Source organism: Larimichthys crocea, chromosome VI (genome assembly GCF_000972845.2).
Source record: "Larimichthys crocea isolate SSNF chromosome VI, L_crocea_2.0, whole genome shotgun sequence".
NCBI classification, from domain to species: domain Eukaryota; kingdom Metazoa; phylum Chordata; class Actinopteri; family Sciaenidae; genus Larimichthys; species Larimichthys crocea.
The window spans coordinates 12327290-12354410 of record NC_040016.1 but is presented as its reverse complement, the minus strand read 5'-3'; the positions used below and the strand labels follow the sequence as shown (position 1 = coordinate 12354410).

At 42.0% G+C, this 27121-nt stretch overlaps 1 protein-coding gene across 4 annotated transcripts in view; it reads left to right on the top strand.

The window, feature by feature from the left end:
- The window catches only part of cacna2d2a (calcium channel, voltage-dependent, alpha 2/delta subunit 2a), a 146526-nt gene that overhangs the window by 111895 nt on the left and 7510 nt on the right, over window positions 1–27121 (top strand). For 3 of the 4 annotated variants that reach the window (XM_027278858.1, XM_027278860.1, XM_019262935.2), the window contains 16 exons: window positions 7998–8048; window positions 8369–8468; window positions 9922–10083; window positions 11908–12018; window positions 12832–12910; window positions 16729–16778; window positions 19049–19138; window positions 19517–19585; window positions 20208–20282; window positions 20374–20448; window positions 20576–20647; window positions 20811–20882; window positions 21067–21128; window positions 23651–23727; window positions 24842–24856; window positions 26818–26878. In XM_027278858.1, coding sequence (XP_027134659.1) covers window positions 7998–8048; window positions 8369–8468; window positions 9922–10083; window positions 11908–12018; window positions 12832–12910; window positions 16729–16778; window positions 19049–19138; window positions 19517–19585; window positions 20208–20282; window positions 20374–20448; window positions 20576–20647; window positions 20811–20882; window positions 21067–21128; window positions 23651–23727; window positions 24842–24856; window positions 26818–26878 — 1221 coding nt within the window. The remainder of the gene's footprint in view (window positions 1–7997; window positions 8049–8368; window positions 8469–9921; window positions 10084–11907; window positions 12019–12831; window positions 12911–16728; window positions 16779–19048; window positions 19139–19516; window positions 19586–20207; window positions 20283–20373; window positions 20449–20575; window positions 20648–20810; window positions 20883–21066; window positions 21129–23650; window positions 23728–24841; window positions 24857–26817; window positions 26879–27121) is intronic. The other variant, XM_027278859.1, reaches the window with a different exon arrangement.

Genomic DNA, 27121 nt, shown 5'->3' with positions numbered 1-27121 from the left:
AACCAAGTAAGCTTGTAACCGCAAAATCCCTGAAGATGTTGAATTGAATTTTGATTACAGCTTTTCATTTAAAGAAATATAAATAAATTTAAAGTTATGGCGTCTTGTCTTCAGCCATCTGTCATTTGACCATCAGCATTTGGGAGGACCCATCCATCCATTCAAGTTTATATTGTACTCCTTAAATAGAAGCTAGGCTATCTAGTGGGATTTACAGTAGCTTACTGTTGTACTTATTGTACAGATTTCCAATAAAGCTGTTTTTTTTTTTTCATTTATAACATCAGGCATGCAGTGTTGTGCTCATCCCATGATGTACAGAGTAGGAGCATGCAGCTTGCATTAGCTGTCTCTTTTTCACGAGTCCAGTCCAGCTGTGATGACGGCAAAATGACTGTGAAAATTCAGGTAGTCCAGTAGCTTCATCTCTATAAGCAGATTACTGAATATGAATGCAGAATCCGTAGACAAAGGACCAAGATTTTGGCACCTGAAGTGTTCTGATTTCCATTTGCGGTCTAAGTAGTATTGTCCAATCAGGTTTGAGTGGGCTTTGGTTGCAGCAGTCTGTGTGGAGAGCAAAAGAGGCGGAACACATTGGCTGAAATGCAATTTGAGAACCCATCATCTACCGCCTGACAATGATTTGGCTTTTTATTACCTTTTTTTTTTTAATGTTATCTGCATTCATATGCAGACACCTGTTCATAGAGATTAGCAGAAATGTGTCTTTCTCATCATTCAAGTTGCGTTGGCCGTCTGAGGGCCCCTGAGGCTAAACCGTTGTCAGGTCAGTAACCAGCTCTGTAAATTATTTATGTAGCAAAGAATTAAGTGATATTACAACAATTTTAGTGACCGCCCACACAGATATTCACGGACCAGTTCACTTACTAGTACGACATTGTCAGCGGTAGCAAAAATTCATGCCCCTAAAGTAGGGAATGCTACATTTCAAGTCGAATTTGAATGTAAAGAGACAAAAATAAACATGTAGATTTAAACGACATGCAGGCACAAATGACCTTATGTGCCTTTACAGTAAATAATGCGAAAGCACAGACAGTCTCACACATCCTCCCACACGCCTATCAGCACTCATCCTCACATCAGATACATCAGATCACATGGCCTGATATGCCAGAAAGATACTGGAGCTTCACAAATACCACTATATACAGATGCAATCGCAGGTACATGCTTCAGTAACATTTGCACTCACACTGTCTCTGGCAAGAGTCCCCCAGTCAAAGATGCGCTTCACTATGGAGAGTGAAAGTAGCGGCCAGGACTCATGGCCAGTTTGTAGTGCAACAGACCTGTAGCTTTCCTGGGACGGATGGATGGCGCCGTGACTGACCAGGTGCACCTCTGAGGGAAAAAAAATCGGAGGGCCGCCTGCCTCTACAGATGGGCTCTCTCCCCGTCTGCTCCCCCACTGACAGCCCCAGGAAAATTAATGGTCCAGTCAACACACTTAATTGTCTCCAATTGCTCTGACATTAATTATTAACATTTGTCCATTATAATGTCTGTTCATGTTATCAAGGGAAGCGAAGCAGAGGGTGAAGTGAGGGAGAGGGGAAAGTGAAAAGGCGAAGAGAGAAATAACCACAGACAGGCATGGAGTCCTGTTAGCCAAGCGTTGCAAAGATCCCATTACCTCCCAGGCTCACAACAGCATGTAGTCTATATCACATATTGATTTCTTCAAAAAGTCAATCTAACCTCTTTGTAAATATTATGACTGCTGGTCAATCCCCGAGGCTGAGGCTCCCCAAAATACCATTCCCAATATCTAGGGCTTCGCATCCTCCTCCTTTCACACTCCTCGCCCCACTTCAGGGAGGAGCAGAGTCAAAAGAAATACCAGTGTGTTATTGGTGAGACTGAAGGTGACACAAGGCTTTCATAGTTTTAGTCCAAATATAAAATATTTGACATTTCAGTTTGAGCGAAGATGTGAAACACAGCAGGAGACTTTTTTCCATTTCACAGAGCAACAGCAACAGACTAATACCGGTCTGCTAATAATTAATGCTGATTTATTCCAATATGCATGATTAATTCAATATTCTGTATTATTTTTTTAGGGAGAGAGAGGAGAGTGGTTGAAAAATTGGGCATGAAATTTTGTGTGCGTTTCTCTTAGACACATCCCAAAAATATTAAAATCTTTTTACTAACACTTCCAATAATCAACAGAAAGTGGAATAAATAAACGGCAGACAACATCTCTTTCTCCTGCAGGCTCTCTGGGCACCGTCCTCCTATATTTTTTTATCTTAATTCAATCTTTATTCGCCTGCCACATCCACAGGAGCACTAAGAGAGCAGCAGTCCATAAAATAATAAGCCCATCAGCACAACGCAAATCCACGCACACATGGGAGCATGCACGCATACACACTCACACACTAGCAGCCTTATACAGTCCTCCCATTATTCCGCAGTTACTCCGCTTACATCTGCTGTATATGATGCATGCGTATCAGATGCTTCACTGTGAAGACAGATCACACATTACAGTGGACAGTACACAATATAGATGGTGCTGTGTATATGTACTGTATATGCATCCCACTCATTGTCTATATTCACTGTAAAATGCAGCCACTAAACATGGTCAACGACATCGAACTTAAAAACGAGAGCACACTTTCTGCACACTTGTATGTAGCACATTAAAATGAGCCCGAGCCACTCCATGTATCACGCTTCATGTATCTATTGCATGTTTCTGTAATGTATGTAGTAGATAATTCCTCCAATTTAAATGTAATGCACAACACTTTGTTGAATGGGTCAGGGTGCATAAACACAATCTCCTGAGAGAGTTAGCCCCCCGGCACAGTTAATGTATTGATTTTACAGCGCTGCGCCATGATAAAACTATTTCATGAATTCCAATGAGACTCCTTTACCAGACTGCTGCAAAAGGAGCGAAAACACAATCACCACAACGTAGAATATGTCATTGTGTTCGCTGCTTGTATAATGCATTTCTTTTAGATTTATGGGTGGTGGTGGCAGGTTGTAAGGGTGCGGTGGCTATGAATGTTGCTGCTTTAATCTCCTCTCATTTACAGCGATACCTCGTTCCACCTCAGTGTAAAGAGCACATGTCGACCGCACACGCGGGTTTGGCTTTATCTTGATTGTACATATTATGATGGCATGAATGTGTTCATAGAATGACATACATGATGTACGTTGTGGCTTTCTGGTATTATTTTTCATAGACATATAAGTCACTACTTCTGGCCCGATTTGCTTTTTTAATTTATTCAGCTGATAATTTTTGGCCACTTAAATTTAGACAATCACGTGCCATTTGTAATTAGCTGAAATGCCTTGTGGTACAGTGTGTGATATATTGCAAACCTCTGTACTTTTCTCACAGGCTGGACCAATTAATAATTCTCTTATTGATTAATCTGTGAATTTGTTTGTCAGTTAGTCTATGATATATCAAAAAAATGTCATAATGCTGATCACAGCCGCTGTGCTAGAGGACGATATTTCCGTTAAAGAGGTCACAGAGGCGATCAGGAAGATGCAAAGTGGCAAATCTCCAGGGCCCGATGGCTATCCATGAGAGTTTTGTTTTTTTTAAAGACATTCTCAGTAAGACTTGCTCCTCTCCTTCTATCTGTCTTCAGAGAATCACTTTCTTTAAATTCCCTCTAACAATGTGTTAGGCAACCATTTCCCTTATTTTAAAGGGAAATGGTTGCCTTCGGTGTAGTTCATATCGTCCGATCTCCCTTTTTAAATACAGATGTAAAGCTTCTTGCAAAGCTCTTGGCTCAAAAATGCCGATCACCTTACATTTGGAGTGGATATTTATATTGTGATATGTCAAAGTGTTGCCTACAGCTGGGAAGAGAAATGCTCACTGAGCTGTGATAGTTTTGTCCAGCCAATAGTCCAAGACAAATATAAAAAGAAGTAAATCTTCACATTTGAGAAGATGGAACCAGTAAATGTGTGTTTGTCCTTTTTTTTTGCCTTTGATAGTGAATTTTCACAGTGTGTGATCATTAAAGCCGATCTTATCTTAATTAATGCCAGAATGCTTTATAGTGCTTTATAGAGACCCGATCAGCTGAACTACTCATATGGTCACTGTGTAGGTAAATCTAGATGTATATTTTACAGCAAAACGAACATCACAGTGTCACTTAAAAATAAAAATAAGATGTTATTCCTACATTGCTCCAGTCTGGACGTTGTCTGAAACTGGTTAGTTAACCAGCAGGCAGCTGTATGCATATTTGTCTGTTTCATACTAGGTTATGAAATGTGAGGTTTCACTTGAATCCCTGCACATGATGGACAGGTAAAACAGGTTGAATTAAATCGCAGCCAGGAAAAGCTTTCACGTTAGTTTATCTTCTGTAATGAGCTGCTCACAGAGTAAAAAAGAGAACTGACACGTTTTCATATGTAAATACAATAGCTGTGTCTGAGAAGTGCTCTCCCTAGTTATGATGGTTCAGTGCCTGTGGTTAGATACCAACGATAACTTGAGTGAATGGACAGAGAGGCCATAGGCCAATATGTTGTGTCTGCCGGTGGAAGGCTGTCGGTCGTGTCGCTCTGGGATAGAACGGGCGACAGGATTCAGTTCAGCACCAGCCAGGCCCATCTGCTTGTCACCTGGCCTTGGCACGCAGGAGACTGGGTAATGACAGGGAAAGAATGGCATCAGTGGGCAGAAGCTGAGAGGTAATTACTGACTGGAATCCATGCAGAAACAACACATCTGGATCCATGAGTCAAAATGTGGAGAATTATACACTGATACCGGCCGCCATTTATGATTTTTATCTGTCAGAACTGTAGAACCGCGTATCAGCCTGGAGACTGAAAATCCTTGACTCCGTGCCGCTCCCTCTGATCCTGATGTTCTCTGCTCAGAGGCATGAAGAAAATTCAATTGTACCTAAGGCAATGGAAAGGGAGAGAGAGAGAGAGCGGTGCTGATACGCCAAGACAATCTGTGGGGAAAATCAGCCATGGCAGCACTATAGCTTCAGTGCTGAGTGACGCTATCCTGGCTCATGTGTTACTCCTCTCTACTTCATCACCGTTCACACATTCCTCCTAAACCCCATTACTGCTGATCAATGCTACCTCTTTCACAGTTTGAGAGAAATGATCTGCTTGAAAGTGATATTTTCTCAGCATTTCTAATTTTGGGACCAAAGCTAGCATAGCTCTCCATTGTGGGATTTTACATTGGGTGTGGGAGATGACCTATAATGACTACTAGTAATAGAAGTCTGCATTGCCTTATAAATAACATTTAGCCCCTTCAAAATAACGTCAAGTCCCATTAAAGGGCTATTCTCCTCTATGAGAAAAAGACTGACTAGTGCAGTTAATGAAAACCTGCAGTTGGTCTGTAGGCATCATCTGTCACCAAATGACCCTCCTTCAGACTCCAGACGGGTGTGTCTCCGTCAGCCTGAGGTGGTGGAGACGTAGGCCACACTTTGACCGTTTCCGTCCTGCACCGATGAGCGCTTTCACGAACCCCATTCGCTCGAAAGAAAGAAGCCGCCACCGCGTGGAGTCACAGCTCTCTCTCTCTCTCTCTCTTCCTCTCCCCCCTCACTCCCTCAAATTAAGATTTCAGTAATTAAATTGATAAAAGTCATGCATGCCAATATGCCTCATGGTTCCAGACCTGATTTCATATGCCACACAGTTCTGGAGAGCTGTGGAAGTTCTACCTTTGATGTGGCATTCTTTATTATTGAAAATAATTGGATTCCTCCCCTCCTCTCTCTCTCTCTCTCTCTCTCTCTCTCACACACACACACACATATTTTGTCCATGTTCTCTTTGGGCATGCTCAGTTAATCGACCTCTTGTGAGGCGGTGCTGGTGCTGAGGTCCATCGGGGGGGGTTTCAGGCAGCTTTTCAGCAGAGTGCGCCTGAAGGAAAAAAAAAAGAAAAGCGATTTGAGCAGCCCAGGCAGTGTGTTGAGGGACGTCACTTCAACACGGGTCAGGGGTCGTGCTGCAGGTTGGAGTGGCGTCTGCCAGTGAGCGGGAGCAGTGAGACTTGCGGGAACAGTGGCGAAGCCTACCGGGGCTCTGTTGCTCTACCTCCGTATCAGCTTGGCCGAGCATAAGAAAAGAGCCTCTCTGGCCCACAGGCAGCTGGCTTCTTTCCACACTCAGCGGAACGGCTGATAATCAGCAGAAAGAGACCCCTGATGATTACTCTGCTTCTGCCTAAGACGGTTGCTAACTGCTTGCCTGCTCGCTCCTCAGAATGTCAAACTAGTACTCACTTTTGAAACCCCCCCTTCTTGCTTCCCAGTGTGCCATAGAAAAGCCTATAATGTCCATCAATCTCAGCTCTCTTTTGTATCAGGGGTAAATGTGAATTTAATTGCCACTGGAACAGAATGAGTGAATTTCTGATTTCCCCCTGTATGTCATCCTCTATCGACCGTGGACAGATGTTATGTGTGCATCTCTTCCAGGACACCAAGTTGTCTGGCCTTGCTAGTTGAGTGCCTCGTGGGCCCATGCTGTGCTGTAGCTGACACACTTCCAGAATAGCCCTATTTTAGGAGTTGCTTTGCAGCAGAAACATAATGGTCTTAAGCAGTGAGTGCCTTCCCCCAACAAAGCGCCCGCCAGAGTAAATAATGTGTCTGACGCCCAACTGATGAGTCATCAAAGGAACAGAACATCAGCTATCTTATTTTACTGACAGCACTTAGCTCAGCACAGGCTCTCCACAGCACAGGTCAACACCACTCAGCCTGCTCCCTGACAAGTTTATATTAATTTCTAGTGACTATATATAGTGAGCATATAAGACTGTGTGAGTCACCGTAGGACAGAACTGCTGAAAATTCAACTTTAACAAGGAATTTATGCTCATTTTAGGTCATAAAGTTTCTGAAATGTTTGAAATGTTTTCACACCGGTTTTGTTTCTTGAAACAATAACTGTAGATTATGTCACTACAACAAAGTGACATTTGATTTGGGAAGCCTCTGATCATGTTGATTGGTACAGAAAATAGAACATGTCGGAAAATCCACTTTTAATTTGATTTGAAACCAATAAAAAACAATTTTATCGACATATACAGATCTTTTGGTGCTTCTGAACTTGAAAAAGAGGATCGAAGATAAATATTTAGTTAGATTGAAATATCTGACTATGAAAAACCTGTTTTAGAAGCACAAAAATCTGTGTTGATACACAATATGTACTTTTTTTTTTCCCCCAACTTTGTTTATTGAATTTTTAAACACATAAATGACAGCTATAAGAAAGCAAGTATCAAGTTTCTCATTATTGTTATAACAAAACTCAGATAAAAACAAATAATGTACAAGACAATTGTGTATAAATATATAAACAAACAAACAAACATACAAACAAACAATAATAATAAAAAAAAATGTAAAAAAGGGGGGCAGGTCACCTATACAAAATGAGGAGTTAGACAGCTACATAGATGGCTGTTGTTAACGGTACATTATAGAGAACAATCACACACAACTGTACGAAGCATGACATTAAAAACCAATATGTACTTTTTAAACTCAGTACAAGGTGAGGGGTTGTCTTTACAGTAATGTCTTGTGTGCTTAGGAGGTTGTACAGCTCAGTGCAGACCATTGTACTGAATTTGTCATTATACACTTAGACCATAAACTAGCCATTACTAAGGCTTATGCAGTAATTATTTAGAGTAGGCATTGTTATTCGGTAAAGGGGAGTATCTCTGCTAAAGTCAGCCGACGGTAGCAGTAGCCAACTCTAAAGTACATAAAACAACTTATTAACTCTTCTAAGCACATAAGCCTTTTCAGTATTCTGTAGCTTAAGTGGGCTCAGCCGTGGTCGCTCCACATTATCATGGCTCAGCTCATTGGGACTTTGGCTTCTTTCTTTAATGTTATTCTCAAAGATTATGGGAAGAAATGAAAGCCAGTTTTTGTGTGTCTTTTGTACAGGTATATCCAAGGTGCATCATCTCCGAAGGACATGGTCATCATCGTGGATGTGTGAGTATCCTACTCCTCAGTCTCTCTCACTGCCTCCTCTTTTGACATTTCCTCTTGGCTGGGGTGGCTGTCTCCTTCAAAGGGCGCTAGTGCCACCTGTTGGTCTGAGGAAAGCCTAAGAGTTAGAGGAAAGGCCGTGACTGCTCATTTTCACACCTTAATCGAAGTTTACTTCTAAAAGCATGAAGGTGTGATTTTGAGTGCGTGCCTAAATATGAAGACAAAGCAGATATAGCAGCTCTCACAAGTTAGAAAAATGGACATGAGCAGGATGAAGACCTGTCTTTTCTTAACTGAACTTCAATGTGTCTCTTCTGCAGGAGTGGAAGTGTCAGCGGACTCACTCTGAAGCTGATGAAAACCTCTGTAATAGAGATGCTGGAAACTCTGTCAGATGACGACTACGTGAATGTGGCCAGGGTAAACAGAAGCTTTCAGATCTATGACTATGCGATTAAAGATACAAATTGCTCCTGAAAGTAACAATGGCACAAATATTTGTTGTATTCATTAAGCAGGTGGTAATCATGCAGGGAGTCAGTAAACAGCACAGTGTGCTCATACTGTTCCCAGTTGTTTGCTTGCGGCGGAAACACTGCACTTCCCTCATTATACTGTATTTGCTCTTCTCGCACCACCGTTGTCCATGTGGGATTGTAGCCCGTCTGTCTCTTTCACTCTCTGCTGATTACCAAGCTTTCTATTAGGACGAATATTTAGGAGAATATTAACATTATCCTATATTGCAGGAGCAATGACACACACACACATACACACACAAACACATCCACATGCTCGGTGTGGTGGCTCTGTTTGGAGACTTCCTTCAGTAATCCTTCATAATCCATTGCTCTTAGCCACTGTATGCCTCTAAATCCCGGCTCTAAGAGCAAGAAATGAGCATGGTAATCTGGGTGGGAACGCATCTGATTTTCACCCCTATAAAGAAAGTGGAGGCTTACAAAAGCTTGCTGTGAATTATTTGCAAACACAAAAGACATTAGTAACCAGAAATTAACTGAAAAACAATCATCAAACACCATCTCTGGTATCTGCATGCTCCAGCACACTTCTTTATGACAAACTGTGGTCTCACTCACTCTGTAATGGCAATGTAATTAGTTTTAATAATACAGACTTTATTTCATGTTTATTATAGATAGTAGATGTAACCCAGCTTGTTTTTTCTTAATCGTGTTTCACAGCTACTTTGGTTCCTAGACGCAAAAGATGTGATATTAAGAAGTGACACAGCGCTGAATATTGAATATGTGGCTTGGAATAGTTTTTGAGTCTTGTGCGTTTGATTTCTTTGTCTGACAATTTAAATAAGACAGCAACACCAACCGATGAGAAATGTCAGCTTTTCTCGCACGTAATGTTCTACATCAATCTTTGCTGAAAATGTCAGTAGATTTTGAATTTGACCTTCAAAAATGAAACAGCATTTGAAACCTGCTATTACAGACATTGCTACTAATATTGTATTCACACATAGACACCACACACAAGTAGAAAAAAAAAAAATGCCATGTGCACACACATGCACTGCACACACACACACAGTTTTAGACTAATTTGGTGGATGAAATGAGACAGATGATATTACCTTGGCTGGGTTTCTGTTCAGTGGTTTGCACTGGCGTTTCAGGTGCACCTGTTCTTTGTGTGGAAAGTTGTAATTACCTGTGTTTACTGCCAGCCAGAGAGTAGCAGGGCAGCTTACATCTGCATTCACACATATTTGCATCCTACACACACACATGTAATCGAGAAAAAACAAAAGAAATTCAGTCTTAGAGGTATTTTTATCCAGAGATGCTAGCGAACATAGAAAGTATCAACATGTGTATCTTTGTGTTTCCTCTTCTAGTTCAATGAGAAGGCTGATGCTGTCGTCCCGTGCTTCAGGACTCTGGTCCAAGCCAATGTTCGTAACAAGAAGATCTTTAAGGAGGCTGTCATGCACATGCAAGCCAAAGGAACCACAGATTACAAGTCTGGCTTCACATTTGCCTTCGAACAGCTTCTCAATGTAAGAGCCAACACGCTTTTCAGGGAAGGGCAATGCAAGGGTGAATGTTTGTCTGCGACAGAGGGGTCTCCACTAACATGTTGGAGCTATGTAACTATACCTCCAGCGTGTTATAATACATCCTGTCAGCTCGATTGTCTAACCCGATTAATAAAAGTGAATCAACAGTGACAAAACGGTGCTGACAGTGAGTGGCCCAGGTTTGCATAAGATGTTTCCAGAGTTCTGTCATTGTCGAAGGTAGGTCTGATAATAACTGCTGTTGCAGAGGAGTCACGCTAACGTTTGCAGCAGCCAGCACAGCAGTGACGTCTGTCAGCAGCAGGCATCCACGTGCTCTCAACACAGGTGCTGCCTCAGCGCCGTATGCTGCTGTGTATTTTAAGAGGCTGCCACCCTAATGGGCTCTGATGGGATGATTGATGAGCGCAGCCCAGAGGAGATCAGCCACAGACACTTTATATTCCTCTGGTGGGCTTGGAGGCATAGAGCCAAGTGCCAGCTGCCCCCACCCCTCTCTATCCCCCCCCCGCCCCCTTTCACCTTGCCAGCAGACTGAGAAATAAAAAGGCCCCTTTAATCGCTGTCTGTAGCAGGCTCACACCCATGATTGGTGGCAGAAGCACAATAAAAAATATGTAATTGTAGCAATATTATTTATCTTTATTAGAATCTTGTCAGATTGACACGCCGTTGGCCTGCATATCAATGGCAGCTGCTGTGCAGGCAGGCAGGCGGAGGGCGTTGTATCAAAGCTGAATGCTAAGAACTGGTGCCTGGCTATGGGCATAGTGCTGAAATGCTTGTGAAAGTGCTTCTGACACAATCAAATTTAACGCTAGAGTAATTCTGTACACTTCAAATGAAATCCTAAATTCTGATAATACGAGGGAGTCTATGCCTACCAACTAGGAAATTTGTAAATGAATGATGAAAAGCTAAAAGCTTAGATGTGCTTATTGCACCAAAAATATAGGACAGAGAATAGTAAGTGAAAATGATATGTGGACGGTGAATAATATTTTTATTCAAGTATGGGGAGATATGAATATCCAGGGTAAATTTCTGCCATCTATCTGCACATTATATGATCTAATGGTAGACTACTCTTAAACACTAAAGATGCCAATTAATGTTAGAAAGACCAGGAAAGACCCTCTCCATCCTACACTGGAAACTTTCCAAGTTACCTTCAGTATTAAAAAGCAAAAACAAGTAGCACCCTATATGTATTTGCACACATATTTAAACATAAGTGACAGTCATTTTCAGGGGATCAGTCATTTAATGTTTTAATAATTTTAAAGAAAAGGTTTAGTACAACACATAAAGCTTTACATTATCAGTCGCAGGCATTACTAAACAACATGGCATCAAAGATGTAGGGAAATAACGGATAAACGTTATAAATAACATAAAAAATAAGACCCAGTCCACAATTTAATAAGATAAAAATAAAAGCAGTTTTATACAAAGCAGAGTCTTGGTCGTAAATTGGATTTCTATGGACCAGATCGATTTTTATGATCCTATAAAGAGATCCCATCTTTCAAACTGCTTTTTTAATCGACTGATATGAGCTACATGTATATAATAGATCTATTAAGATTACATTACATCTACCCAGTCTTTAAAATCTATTTTCAAATGCCTTCCGATAATTCTGGGAGCTGTAATCATATCTGCACATAGCATCGCGCTGTTTCAAATGGTGGTCTGATGGTCTTCCCCTTTTTATTCTTGCCTAACCTGTCCCCCTGCCTCTCTTCCCCCCTCTCTTTCCCTGCTCATTTCTCCTCCCTCCTCGCTTTTTATGTGCCACAGGAGAGCAGTGCCCCGAGGGCCAACTGCAATAAGATGATAATGATGTTTACAGATGGCGGGGAGGATCGTGCACAGGAAATCTTTGAGAAGTACAACTGGCCCAACAAAACGGTGAGTCGGTCCCCATAAGGCTGTTATCTGTTCATCTACCCGCTCTGCCAACCCAAGAGATCATGCATGTCCAGAAACTGTCTTCCCCCCTCCCCATCTCTCACCGTATTCCGCTGACATTGTCTCATTATTGTGCAGGCAGTTGTGTTAAGTTGGCCTGTCAGATATGCCAAGCCACTCCAGTCTGTGCATATAACTCGAAGCTTTCTCCACTTTCCATTTTGGCTGTTTTTGATTCTGGATTTCTCCTCTTGTGCTTCTTGTGTGGCCTTTCTTCAGCTCCCTCCCTCCCTCTCTCTGTCTCTTTCTTTCTCTCATCTTCGGTCTCTTTTGTTGTTTTGCTGCTGGTGTTAACAGCTCTGACCTGCTGACTAATTAGCCACTTTATCATCAGAGCCTATAAAATTACAGCCAGTAGACATGCAGTTTGCGTCTTTGTTCCAGTCTTGCTGTCATCCTCCCCCCATCCCCCACCCCCACTCCTCCTTCCCTTCATTTCACAGTCCAACCAACCAATATTATTCTGATATCCATTACTATCCGGTTCCCTCACGACGGCTGCTGTCATAGGAATAATCTGTAGTTTGACAACTCTCTCACTGCTTGTTTTGTGTTGGAGACAGTTGTGTGAGTTGACTAGGAGGCTAATCTAATCACATTCACGTGACGGTAACCCTATTGCCATCCAGAAGGAGTTTTGCCGTGGTATTATTTTGGTCTAGTTCTAGCGGTCTAGTTCTGCTCTCTACAGGAAGTTTGTATTTATTCTGGCATTGCCCCCTTATGATGTGTTCATGTGTCCTCTCTCTCCAGGTTCGTGTGTTCACCTTCTCTGTTGGCCAGCATAACTACGATGTCACCCCTCTGCAGTGGATAGCTTGTGCCAATAAAGGTGAGTGTTTCGTTCAAAGTATATGCTGCAGGATCGGTGGTTTGGTTAGTGATTTTATAGATGATCACATTTTTCTATCATACTTAACATCCATTGGATACCTCATCGCAGTATAGTGTTGAATAGAAGCCAGTAAAAATTTGTGAAGCGTTTGGGTGAATGACATTGTTTCAAGTCATTCTCAAGAGGGAAATGCAAAGCCAAGTGAATCTTAACAAATCTACTATAAACTGAGGCGTTGCATTTGTTCTTGAGTACAAGCAGGAAGTACACAACAACACAGATGTGGTCTGCTCAGTGGTTTGAAGAGCATAATGTTGAGTGAAGATTAAAAAGAAAAAGATCTTGTGCTGTTAGAAAGTCACACCTGTTTAGACGCTGGTGCAAATAAATGAATGAATCCATAACATCTATGTACTCCCTTATAATATTTAGGATTAATGGGATACTGATCCAATCAACACATATAGAAAGACCATATTCACACATGCAGGAGGTTCAGTTTGACCTCATATCCTTCTCGCTCTACTTCTGAGCCTAGCATATACACTGTAAACATTTATAACTTAAGTGCCTGACTCAACACACCTCAAAAATCTTGTTTCCATTGATCATCTGTGATTTAACCCTGCTTCAGTGGTGTCTGAGTGTAGTCGAGGATGCAACAAAGCACACGTCTAAACACACTTATGAGTGTACTGTGGTTGTTTGAAACTTGCAACCAGAAAGGGACAGCAAAACACTGCTTGTCAGCTAAAGTTACTCTTTAACTATTTGTATCCAAATATGAATAGAATAATATCAAATATTAAAACCTGCTTGCACCATTACAAACCCATCATCTGTAGGAATTATTCAGGTGTCTTGTCTTACTGCATGTGATGTTCAGATCAATATTTTAATTATCTAAAGCAGCCACAGTCCCTAAAATAACCCAGCAAACAGGCAGCACTGCCTCCAACAACCTGACAGCTCGTATGATTCAGCCGCCGTTCCTGTCAGCTCATTTGTCTGCGTGAACCTCGTCTTGACTCAGCTAATTTAATTCTAGCCTAACTCTTGTTGCTGCTTTCCGTGTTGTTTTTATAAAAACCCATAAACCACTTCTTCTCCTCTCTTTTGTGCCTTGATTTAATATTGTTTCTCAGTGTTAACAGTGTTATCTGAAGCTGCTCCTTTATGAGGCCTTTCGCTGTCTGTCTGAAGCCTTGGCTAACTGCTTCTGCTGATTAGCGTATTGCCAGTGGAGCCAAGTGCTTCCGAAGTATCTCCCCAGAAGTTGTTATTAATTAGCAGGAGTCGTCTGGTAGCAGGATGATTACCATGCCATCTCCCTGTCAGGCTGAGGAAAGTCCAGGATTACGCCTCTGTGCCAACATGGTCTTTGCTGTTTGCGACTGTAGTGATTACCATGGTACTAAAGTCTATGCCAACATAAGACAATGGTGTTGACACACCAGCCTCAATGGAGCTGTCCTCTCATATCTTCAGTACTTATTACTCTTTGGTATCTCACTCCAGCAGAGCCAGCTCCCTGACATTTCCACAGGCCCTAACCCTTCACCCGTGCTATACACACATTTGACAAACTGCAGTAACACACACACACACACACACACACACACACACACACACACATACAAGCACAAACATGCTGGCTGGCTGTTGTCTCTCTTTAGCTTAAGAAGAAACTAACCTCTCTGTGACCCTGAGGACAATAAAAGCATTTCATCCATACTCTCACACAGTGGAACAAAATCCCAAACATAAATAGTGTTATCCCCCCCAAAAAATAGGTGAAATGGAGGATACACTGCATGGGTTATCCTAATATTACCACAGAATCCCATTTATAATCCAAAACTCGGAGTGAAATAACCCTTTAAAGTCACCATGGTCATCCATAATAGGAGACAAAAAGTTAATTGCATTCAATTTGTTTAATGTTTTAGACTCTGTTTCCCATTTCACACCATGGTGCACCAACAATTACCTGCTGCTGAACGTTAAAATAAGGATCTGATAATCAGCACTCACAGCTCAGCTCACGACTCCACCTCCAACATCCCGTGCATCAATGATGAAACTGTTGAGATGTTGAAAGGGCTTCAAATATCTCCAAAAATAACACTGGACACTAAATTGAACTTTGTATAATAAATTGAACACCGGCATGACATCTGACAACAACAAAGCCAACAAAGACTCTCTGCCATCCACACGCTCCAAGCACTTTCTGCTGCCCACCGCCAGCCTTTTGTTGCTGCTCTATAAAATATTGCATATTGCGACCCATTCTCTTCTATTGTTCCCCCTGTTTTTCCAACATGTTAACTCACGAGCATACTGCACAATGCCTCCAAAATTATTGGTCTCCTCCCCACCCTCAACCACTTAGACCTCAACAGCAAAGCCATTACACGCAGAGCACACGCGGAGCACATGTCCCCAGCCAGCCTCTCTACCCATTCTTCACCCTGCTCCCATTCGGTCGCAGAAACAGATTCGTGGCCTGGAAATGGGCACACTGTTGCAGGAATTTTGTCCCCTTTGCCATAGCATCACTCAACAAAACACTTGTGTAGGGTAGTATACATATGGATGTGTGTAAATGTGTTGTATCTGATGTCTTTCTTGTGGTAAAGTGTAGTTTCTATGTATTTAAGTGAGGCGATGAACAGACAAAATTCCTTGTAAGGACAATAATCAATCTGTCTACATCTATTTGTAAACCTTAAGCAGTTTATATGGTGTTTCAACAAAAATGTAATGAATAGAAAGTAGTGCATACTTGTCTCCATACTGTACTCAGACTTTATCTACACTTAGGCTTAACCTACATACCCTTGACTTTATGAAGAAGCACTAGTCAAAAAAGATGTCATATGATGACATTTGAGGAAAGCTGACTTCTGGCCATACAAAGGCATTATGTTTTGCCATGAAAATAGGTTATTGATTAAATTCATAATTGCCCCTCACACAGCATACCTCTGTTGTTAACCTTCAGATCTAGATTACAGACTTACTTTTATAGTTACCGCGTAAATTTAGCTGTCTTTGCGTCTCGCTGAGCTTTGCCCTACAACCACAGATGCAACCTCTCAGGCACGCTGCCAAAAGCACCGGGACAAACTACTTCTCTGCACAAAACTATGACAAATAGCTGTGCTGTGTGTGTGTGTGTGTGTGTGTGTGTGTGTGTGTGTTTACATGTGAGGTATAGATTGTGTGTACGTATGTGCATGACAGTGCATGATGTTTGCAATGTTCATGTGTGCAAATGAACGAGACAGAGAAGGCAAATCTTGACACAAACCACTGTGGCAAAGTGCATAATGTATCGGAATAATGAGAGTCATCTCTGCCTTTTAACATTCTGGGGATGCTGTCTCCATTTCGCGGCTCTTTGTATAAACACTCATGGCTTTAATAACTTGGGTTGCGGCGTGGTTATTGACCCAGTCGGTCACTCTCCTCCATTCCTAATCAGCAGCAGCAGTGCCTGGGGCTCAGCATTCCCAATGAGCCTCCACATTTACATCCTGCTGCACAACCACGAGTGTGGAGAGGTCAATGGCCATAAGCTCTATTGTGCCTGCTTGGCAAAACATCATCAGCTGGAGATGATGGCATTACATGTACCTAATAGCACGGAAGAGATTAGGCTCCAATCTACAAATGGATCGCTTTTGGTGCATACCGTGATGGTTTAACTCTTGAAAATTTAGACACAATAGGACGCAATCATGCAGGCTGGATACAGCCAGTAGTTTTCTGTCGGAATAGTGTATTGATTCTCTTTTCTTAATATTCAGGTTACTACTTTGAAATCCCATCGATTGGAGCCATCAGAATCAACACCCAGGTAAGATATATACATAAAGAGAGCGTGTGCAAACTGAATACACCTTTATTCATCCACAAAAAAACTGCAATTTTATGCAAGATGTTAGTCCATTCTTCCTTCATGGTTTCTTTGATGATAATTACATAGATTGTAGATATGCTTTAAAGTATTCCGTAACAAAGGGACAGAAGACGCAGCCGGGTGACTACAGAGAGGAAGTGACAGAGTTGGAGATGGAGCGATAACAAATAGTGTTTGTGGTCTTTCTATTATAATGTTTCTGGACGCTCTGAAGTAAAGACTTTCAGATCTCTTTCTTTTACACACACACACACACACACCGGGTTCCTCACACGCCCGAAACCCTGCCAACCTCCACACTTGCTTGAGGCACTACGAGCTTCTAGGGGCCCTTGGGATAACCTCATTCCAGCTGTAGAAATTGACTCTGGGAGGTGGGGGTTGGGGGTGGGCCACTGCACACCTTCTTCTCCCCTTCTCCTCCCCCCAACCAGCCCTCCACCCCCTTCAGCCCCGGTGAGTGATCAGGCCCCAGAATATACTGTCAGCTGTTCCATTAACTCTGGCATATTTATATTCTAAGAACTGCCACTTACTCTAATAGGTTTTCTGAAGGTGGGTGACTACAGCTCTCCGTATAGGCCCAGAAGACACATTATTTAATCGTACTCTGCCCTTCAACATCACACACACTCATCGCATAGTCTCACTTGACTGAGATGGTAACATTCAAATAACAGATGGACCACAGATGGCAAAAAAATATTATTATTCATACCGTCCTGAGTCATGAGATTATGTAGGAAGAGTGGAGTAGTTTTGAAAATAAGTGGCACTATATTTTGTGTTCCTGCCTGGTCGTGACTTATTAAATCCATTCTCGCTTCTTTGTGTAGGATCTCAGTGATGCCAGGCCGGGCTTTAGTCTGTTTGTTTGTCTTTACTAATGAGATTGTGGTTGTTACGGTACCCAGGGAGGCAATAGCATTTCATCAATGTGCAGGGATGCTGCTGGAGTCTACATGTCTCCAGTTCCTTTAGACCACATATCTCCAGTTGCTGACTTTTTATGTTTCCTAGATTGTTCTAGCCAGGTGGAAAATTTCCCCTATATCCCGTGAAAAGGTCTGGCTGTCATTGTCCTGATGGAATATCTCCCTGTGGCGCGTTAAACTGGACTTTTATTGAGCTAATAATAGAATAGGTTACGCCTGTCAGCACCTCACTGTTCAGGCGATGGAAAAACAAACGTTCAAAAGCGTAATACTAAAATAGCTGTGTGCTTATACAGGGGGGCCCCCTTTGGGTATCGAGGATAGGTACAAGGGTCAGAAACCTGCGTTATGTTTCCCTTTTTTTTGCTGTAAAATGGATGGAAATTTGTCACCTTGTGAAAACCACTAATGTATTTAAAAGTTAACATTTGACCTCCAGAAAGCTGCTGCGCTTTCACTGGTCCTGTTTTTACATTTTAATGTTTTTTTTTTATATATATACATAATGGTCGACAAATTGCTCTATAACTCACTGCTGAATTTGGGGAATTTGGAGCTTTTGTAAATGTTGCCAGAAACATGCTCAGAACGACAGAATAATTTTGCTACCTCTGGTCTTTTTATTAACAAGACACTGAAGGTTCAGAGTGCGACCGTCCTGTCCCCGACGGGCTTCCTTTCCTTCCCAACTGTGCAATCTCTTCATATGTCATAAGGTCACACACTCAATAATTCTATCAATTACACACCATCTCCAAAATGACAAGGATCAATAGGTTGTTGACACAAAAAGACATTTCAGCTATTGTGTAAGGTGGCTCATGAGAACAGGAGAATATAGTGAATTTGATGCATTACTAGTAGACTTAACCCCTCACCTCCATTCACCATCGCTGTGGGACATTCTCTTAGTGCCGGCAATGACAGTAGAGCCTCTGGGAGAATGGCCTGTTTGCACGTTGTGCCATTGACACCCTTAATGTGATTTTAATAGCTGCTTCATAATGATGAAAAATGGCCTTGAGTGTCTCAGGACTGGAGGCTTTATGGCTCGGCAGGACCAGGATGCTGCTGCTTGTGGCCCACTGTTTTACGTGGTGACAGAGAGGAGGCCGGTCAGGGTCTTATAGTTTTATGACAGATGAACGTTGGACGGTTCTTCCTGCTCTCTGCTTTTAATGCCCGTACATGACAAGCACTATAAACAGCTGTTTGATTATGTGTGTTTAATGTGTGCCGTCATGCTTTTTTTTTTTTTTTTTCCTGCTCCAGGAATACCTGGATGTCCTGGGTCGTCCCATGGTGCTGACTGGGCCTAAAGCCAAGCAGGTGCAGTGGACAAACGTCTACCAGGATGCTCTGGTGAGAGAGAACGTAAAAAGGCATTTAATGAAGACAAATGCAACTTTATAATACTGTTCAATTATTTACTCCAATAAATCAGTGATTTCTGAGCAAATTCAGTTCAATTATTTACTCCAATAAATCAGTGATTTCTGAGCAAATTCAGATCATGGTACACTGTTTTTCACAGTTTATTGTTCTTTTAAGAGACAATCCTACAGGTGGTTTTGTTGTTTTGGTACAATTTCATTGTGTATCATTAAAAAAAGTTTAAAAGTTTAAATTTCAGTTGAATTAATTGTAGCTTTTAGTGTTTATTGGTTTGAATTTTTAATAATCAAATATGTAAATGTGTTTTATGACATTTTTGATTTCTAACATGTCACATTTTTTCAGGGTTTGGGCCTTGTCATCACTGGGACGATGCCAGTTTTCAACCTCACTGTTGATACTGTAAGCTCTCAGGTAAAAACAACTCTACAGCACAAGACATGGACCTTTTTCACTTACACAGCATACACTCATGCCCCTGCTCACTGTTTGTATTAATGAGCCTTTTCCTTACCATTATGTAAGAGCAATGTTTTATTGTCATTCGTGTGGTTACTCATGTATAAGGTTATCCACACATAAAACAGCAGCTGGAGCAGCAGGAGGGTTTCAGGTTTTATTTTGTTGACCATCATCAGTCATTTTATAATGGCGTCCGCACAGCTGCTGCTCTTCTAGGCAACACCTCCCCCCTGAGGTGACAACAGACATCACAACCACCCATCTGTAGTATCTTTTATCATCCACAGAGCACACAGACACCCAGCTTTCAGTATCCATGACCAAAGTATTTACTCTGAGCTTATCACACAGGCTTAAAGCAGGGATGCTGCTGCAAACCGACTCAGTTTAAGATAGACTGTAAAAAAATATGGACTAATCGGATTGCACATAAAGTGATAAGTCAAAGATGGCATGGAGATGTTCTTAGTAATCTCATAGCTCAGCTACAGCTACCAGTTCTCTGTGGTTCTTCAATGCCAGTGTCGTTTATGAATATAATTGTAATAATTACCTTTATATGTTGCTTTCACAGAACCAGCTCATCCTCGGAGTCATGGGAGTTGATATTGCAATCAACGAAATCAAAAGGAAGACACCTACATACAGAGTGAGCATGTTGTACACTCATGTACTCCCATATCACTTCTCATATTGATGATTATTATATATTAATTTCCATTCACTCTTTTTCTGTACAGCTTGGAGCCAATGGCTATACCTTTGCCATCGACCCAAATGGCTATGTACTGCTGCATCCCAACCTGCGGCCCAAAGTAGGTCTAACTACAAACACCACCCTGCATCTAATGGATTTACGTACTTCTGTTTGTGTAGCTAAATTTTGGCCTCATTCCCGTTGACTAATGTTAACCCGTCTTCCCCTGCTTTCTCTCTGTTCAGATCATTAACTTCAGGGAGCCCGTCACTCTAGACTTTCTGGATGCCGAGCTGGAAGACAGCAACAAGGAGGAGGTAAAATGACCTCTTTGAAACAATCATCGTCACAATCAACTCGTGTATTTAATGCGTTTCATGCAGTCATTGCATTTGTCACTTTGTAACGTCTCACGCTGCAGCTTCACTCTCTCTCTCTCTCTCTCTCTCTCTCTCTCTCTCTCTCTCTTGTGCTTCTCAGATCCGTCGACAGATGATTGATGGCAAATCAGGGCAAAAGAAAATCAAGACGCTCATTAAGTCAGTTGATGAGGCAAGTCATCAATATATGAGACTCAATCATGATCCAAAGTAGCACCTTCCTGAATGGTGTTGTAATGAATTTGAATCTCTCAGTATGTTTAGGATCTGTTGTTTCCCTCCAATTATATGTGGAGAGACGTGTCCTGAGGATGTGACAGTGTTACTTATCAGTGTCTATTTGTGGCTGTCAACAGAGGTACATTGACGAGGCCATGCGGACGTATACATGGACGCCTGTGGATGGAACAGATTACAGGTAGGTTTGAAATCAAACATGCGTCACGTGACCACAGCCCAAAAGATTGCGCAACTTGGCCCTGTGAGTCCAACTTTGATATTTTTGATACGTCCAGTTTGAGTCAAAAGCTTGAGATGTTGGCAGCTGTTACTGATCAACCAAGCTGTGTTTGTTATCTCCAGCCGCCACTATCACGCATTTGAAATAGACTAAACCCATCTCTGAATGAAGACAACTCGCTAATTTGCCTTCTTTATGAATCACCCTAATTAAAGACCCATTTTTCTTCTCTAAATGTCTTCAACAATACTCGAAGCACAAATTAGTTGCATAGTTTAGTCATCTCAAAACTTGGTTGAACATTTGAGGTTGCATCATAATGGCATTTCCTCCAGGCAACACTTTGCAAATTACAGTTTATGATATTCAATAGTCCTACAAATGCCCGATGTGTGGTTTTTATTACATCTGTTGGCACCGTGCCTGGTCCTGGCTGAGTCCATATGAGGCTTTCTCTGTGCAATTCTATTAATATTCAACTCAAAGGGAAATTCCACTGTATTTAACAATCCTCATGTGTTACTGCTGTGGCTTGTAACAGTCAAATCTAACTCTAACCAGACATTCAGAGCTCCACTCTTTCAGGCGTCCTCCTCTTTAGACTTTAGAGCAGCACATAGGATATTATAGAAAGTCGACTGTAGCCGTGGCTCAGTCTGAACCTGATACTGTCACAGCCTGATTTTCTATCTGTTCCAATTAATCCTCTTACTGAGTTATATTTTAGCTTTGTCAGATTAAGAGATGGGACATGTATTTCTATCTTCTTCTCTTTTATGTCTGGCTGTGCTGGAAGAATAAATATTTAGTAACATGAAGCATATGTAGATCAAACTAGGATGCCATAGCGATGACATATTACAAAGTGAAACTTTCTCTTTTATTTGCAACGTTTGTTTGTAACCTCACGTAGCTTATGCAGAAATGCAAAACTTAAAGCTGCTTAGATCCATAATCTTTAATATTGATGATTTATCAAATGTCTACACGTAATGAAAAGAGGTTTTGACTTCCCCTCAGCTCTACAGAGCTTTAGAGCATCTTTCGGCTCATTGTTTCAGTCAAATTTACTGCTTTCGTTCACTCTCGCCGCTCTCCTCAGCATTGTTTTTAGGCGCAGGCAGCTGCTTTCAAACAAAGCTCTGATAAACCCACCATGTGCTACCTGCACAGCACCAAATGGCAGATAAAGTTAGTGACCGGCTGGTGAGCATTTATCAGCGAAGCCAGATATTTTCCCTCAGGAGTCGGTGGAGACTAAACAAGGAGTCAAAAGGAGAGTGAATAATGAAGATATATTCATTGTATGGCAAGAAACAAGACTCCAAAATGTGTGAATAGGCTACTATTTGCTAACATATTCATCACCTCGACTTTATACAGCAGTAGTATGTCAGTATGTTGTGTTCACAGCTTGTTGCACTTCTCCAAAGTGGCCAAAAAAGTCTGTTAATGCCAGTTTAATATTACTTGTTCCAACACAGATACAACTACCAGCAATAGTCATATTATGCTATTTTCTGCTGAAGTTAGTGATGTTGTACATATCAACCATGTTTGATGTAGTACAGAGGGAAGTGTAAACCTAGCATGACATCATCTATTGGTTTTTGGAAGACCATTTTGATGCCCTGAATTTAGCATTGCCATATCCAGAAATTACCATCTTGGAGTGTGGAGGTGGTGTTGTGGTGGGTGATGTGCTGCGAGTTGAGCTGCACTTGCTTTGACTCATGGTACTGCTATGCCATAAACATTCTCATATTAAAGGAAAACAGTAGATTAAAATATGTTTCAGAAATCATTTGATGCACGAAACATGCAATGCAGTCACAGAATCTTGATTCATATTTGATCAGGACTGTTGCCTGTGAACTCCCTGAGAATGCATCCAATGGAGTTGCCCGCTGCTGGCCATTAGAGCTGGCCACAGTGACTTCACCTTACAGACCTCGTAAGCTCTGTCCACTGTGGGACTCGTCTTAGGCCCGATACAGACCAAATCTAGCACTGCGGTGAACAGGGCTACTGCGTTTTGTCTGTGTGGGCCACAGGGTTTAGCAGAGGTGTAACTAGCAGTGGTCGAGTGACATAGACAGTGATTGAGAATGAGGGAGCGCCTGTCTCAAGCAAGAGAAATAAGTTATTTTCTGATTGTTTCATAGCAGTTACATTCAGCACAAACACACCCAGTACCCCTCCTCACCCTCCTCACCCCCAGCTCTTTTAAGGTACTGTGTGTAGTTTGCTTAGTGTTGTTGTTTACTTTCAACAGCGATTAATGCATCTCCTTCCTCGAAACCATTTAAAAAGCCTTTAAATCCTTTGATTGTTTTTTATCCATAGACATCACGTTAAACTAATGATGACATTTCATGGGACATTTCAAACTGTGTGTGTTTTTGTTTGTTGGAGAGTTTATATGTGCTATGTATTCATAACATGCTCCTGATTTTTCTGCGTCTGCCTGGTTACCCCAGTCTAGGGTTGGTACTGCCCACATATAGTGAAAACCACATCAAGGCCAACCTGAGTGACCAGATCCTTCAGGTGCAGTGTAAGTACCCAGGAATACCCAGCATCCTTCACTCTCTCTCTCTCTGTCTCTCTCTCTCTCCTACTCTCTCTCTCTCTCTCTCCCAAATATGAACTTATGCTCTTATTCAGTCCTTTGTCCTGGGTCTACAACATCATCATAGGGAGTGTCCGAGCGGAGTCGCCTGCCCCCTGCCCGCCCCCCTCTCCCCCTTCCCCTACCCCCTCTCTACTACGCTCTCTGATAGGCAGGATCATACCTGAGTCCCCCCGACTCCTCTACTGCCCCCTGTTCCCTCCTGTCTTCATGCTGTGCTGTAAAATGGTGATGTTTTTTCTTCACACTGGCTGAAGAAAAAAATAACTGAACTGACAGAAAGGTGAAAGCTGTGGTTTTACTGTGTTACTCAGGTGAAAATAATGGTGACCCTTGTGCTATTATTTTTTTTGCCAAATGCTCTCGCCTCTTCTCCACCAAGTAATGATTCTGAAGCGTCTGTGTTCAAAGTATTTGATGTTCTGGAAAACTGTGAAAACATGCATGCTTTTCACTCCTTATGATGAGTTTTATTTTCCTTCTGTTATGTGTGTGATTTCTTTATTTTTTCTTTATTTTTTCTTTATTTTTCTTTTGTTGGACTGTGTGAGATGTTTCTCAGCTTTGGAATCATTCAGTGTATAAACTCCCACACGGCCCGGGATAAGGGCTTGACAAATGTGGGAGTTTGGGTTTTTGTGGGTCTGAATGGAGACACATGTTGTCTCTCTCATTCTTTCTTTGTCCAGACCCTGTTACTCCCCTCTTTTCCTGTTTCATTTGATTTATTTTACGTTCGACCATGTTTATCTCTCACTATTACTGGTTTTGTCTTTAGTGTTTTCCTTTCCTGGATTTCCCAGTTTTTTCCTTTCTTCCGTTGGTTTTCCGTTTCCTCGTTTGCTCTTGCAAATAAGATGTTTGCTCTTCATTACTTTTTCTCTCTTGTCTTGTTTGACTTAAATTGGTTTATTTCTTTCAAGAAAACAATATTTTTATTCAAACAGTAATTGAATAAAATATTGTCTGTGATCCCCCCCTTCCCACCCGATCCCCTGTTTCTTTTCTTGCTCACTCCTTCTCTGATGGATCCACACAGTGCTATACAGCAAGGGCAAGTATACTCCATATTGGTCCACGTTCCCTACCTTTACTTCCTAATCCCTACCGCTGCCTCCTTCCCACACCTTTCGTCCTAAACCTCTTCCTGCTGCACCCTCCCACCCACCCTCCCACCCTCACCTGTCCCAGCCTGCTTGCCTCTGTACCTGCCCGTCTTGCCTTCAGGGCTTCCTCCCCCTTTTCCTCTTTTTCCTCCTCCTCCTCTTCCTCCTTTTCCTCCTTTTTTCCCTTCTCCTCTTCACCCTCTTGCTGCAGCTCAGATCCCACATCTCTCACGATGGCTCCTCTGGTCCTCCCAACTTCACCCTCCTCCCTACGTATCCACTGCTCCAGAAGCAAAAACAAACACCTACTGCACCCAAGGAAGACAGATATTCATGTTTTTGTTCAAATTTGTCTTTTGTCCCCCATCCTAATCCTTTTCCTTCTGTGGATAACTCCAAACGGGTTGTGTCTGCCTCCTTTCTCTCTTTGTCTCTCTCTTTCTTTCACTTTCTTCTCATTTTCTTTGGCCATATTTCTCTCTTTTCCTCGTCGTCTTCCTCCTCCATTTCTATTTCACTCTCTTGTCTCGTGCTCTCTCTCTCTCTCTCTGTCTTTTTCTTACAGTGTCATTAGTTAATAAATGTCTTATGTAATTCAATAGGGCTCAAGTATCGACTTTAATTCAATTTAAAAACTCCTTAGTGCGATAGCTAGATTGATTTAGAAAGTATTTAGCCCTACTTACACTAAACAACTTCGAATTGTTTGCTGTAACATTTTCATAATGTAGGGAGGTAAACACACTAATGTGAAATGTTGATTGTGCAGTCCTACACATTAGCTATAATAATGTCAGCATATATACATGTATAATTATTATAGTTACTACTGCTATCTATCCATAATAGAGTAAATAGGGATCTTTTTTGGTCATAATATTTAAATGCAGGTATACTTTATTACACTTTATATAAAAATAAACATCTTTAACGTTTGTTAGCTGCCGTAGTATCTCGTCCATAGCTGGAGATGATGCAGCCTGCAGACTGACCCTCAAGGCTGAGCTGTGTCCTGCCCACCCAGGTCCTCCCATGTTGTCAGGCGTCACGGTGCCACTCGGCGCAGCGCCTGACTCCTATGCCGTCCCTCTGTATTCCCTGTCTCCATCAGCTTGTCTCCCTCCCTCCTCACCCCTCAGACTGCCAGGGGCACGGCCCAACACTTCCTCAATAAACCCGACCCCGGATGTGCACGGCATTGTGGGCGGAAAACTACCTGGGCACTCTATTTTAGCTCTAAAATTAAACCTTTCATTCTCCTCTGCTTGTCACAGTTAGAGGTCATGACATAATGAGAAAATAACACGTTGGATTCATCGCAGACTCACCTGTTGAGGCTTTAATGTTGATATTTTGTGTTCTGTTCTGTCTGTGATAGATGAAATGTTGCCCTTTCGACATGCCCTTCACAATGCAATGCATTTCCTCCGATTATGTGTCTCTCTGAGCCCTCTCCCCTGCCAGTCTGAGGGGTGACCACTTCCATCAGGACCTTCACCCACCTCGCCCTGCAATAAGTTGGCCATGTTGATGCCTGCCTGATCTGAAAGCACTCATTGTGTTTAATCTGTCTGAGAACTCGCTTCCTGACACATCACGCTCTTGCAAGTCAGTTCTCAGACCGCCAAAATATGCTCGATTGAAACCAAACCAATCGGACGACATAGAAGTGATGAAAAAAAAAAGTGTGTGAGTGCTTATGAAACTAATTGAGGTCATTCATTAAGAGTCAGGTTCTATTTTAGGCACCATATTGGCTAACGCTAGTGTTCCCATGATACCTCAGTGTTGCTATGGTAAACTCCCTCCTGCGTCCCTACACCTCTGAAGAACAGCTGCTGTTTACCCACAACTCCCCACTGCTCCTGCCCACTGCTCTTCCCGGATAATCTTCCCCTTTCTGTTGCAGATTTTGAATCACTGCTGCCAAACAGTTTTGAGTCTGAAGGACATGTATTCATTGCTCCCAGGTAGCCCTGTGTGTGAATGCTTGCTGTCGTCGATGGTGAACAGTTCTCGCTCTTGTTTTGTGCCTTTTTTGTGGTGTTGAGTTGTTCTGTGTGGTTGGTTTCATTTTTCATTTGGAGTGGTGTGACAAATTTGAAGAAAATAATACAGTTCATCATAACTTATTCCGATTATTATAATATTCACCCCCATTACAGCAAAGTGTTGAAGCCACATCAAATCTTCTTTGCATGCAGCTGCATGTT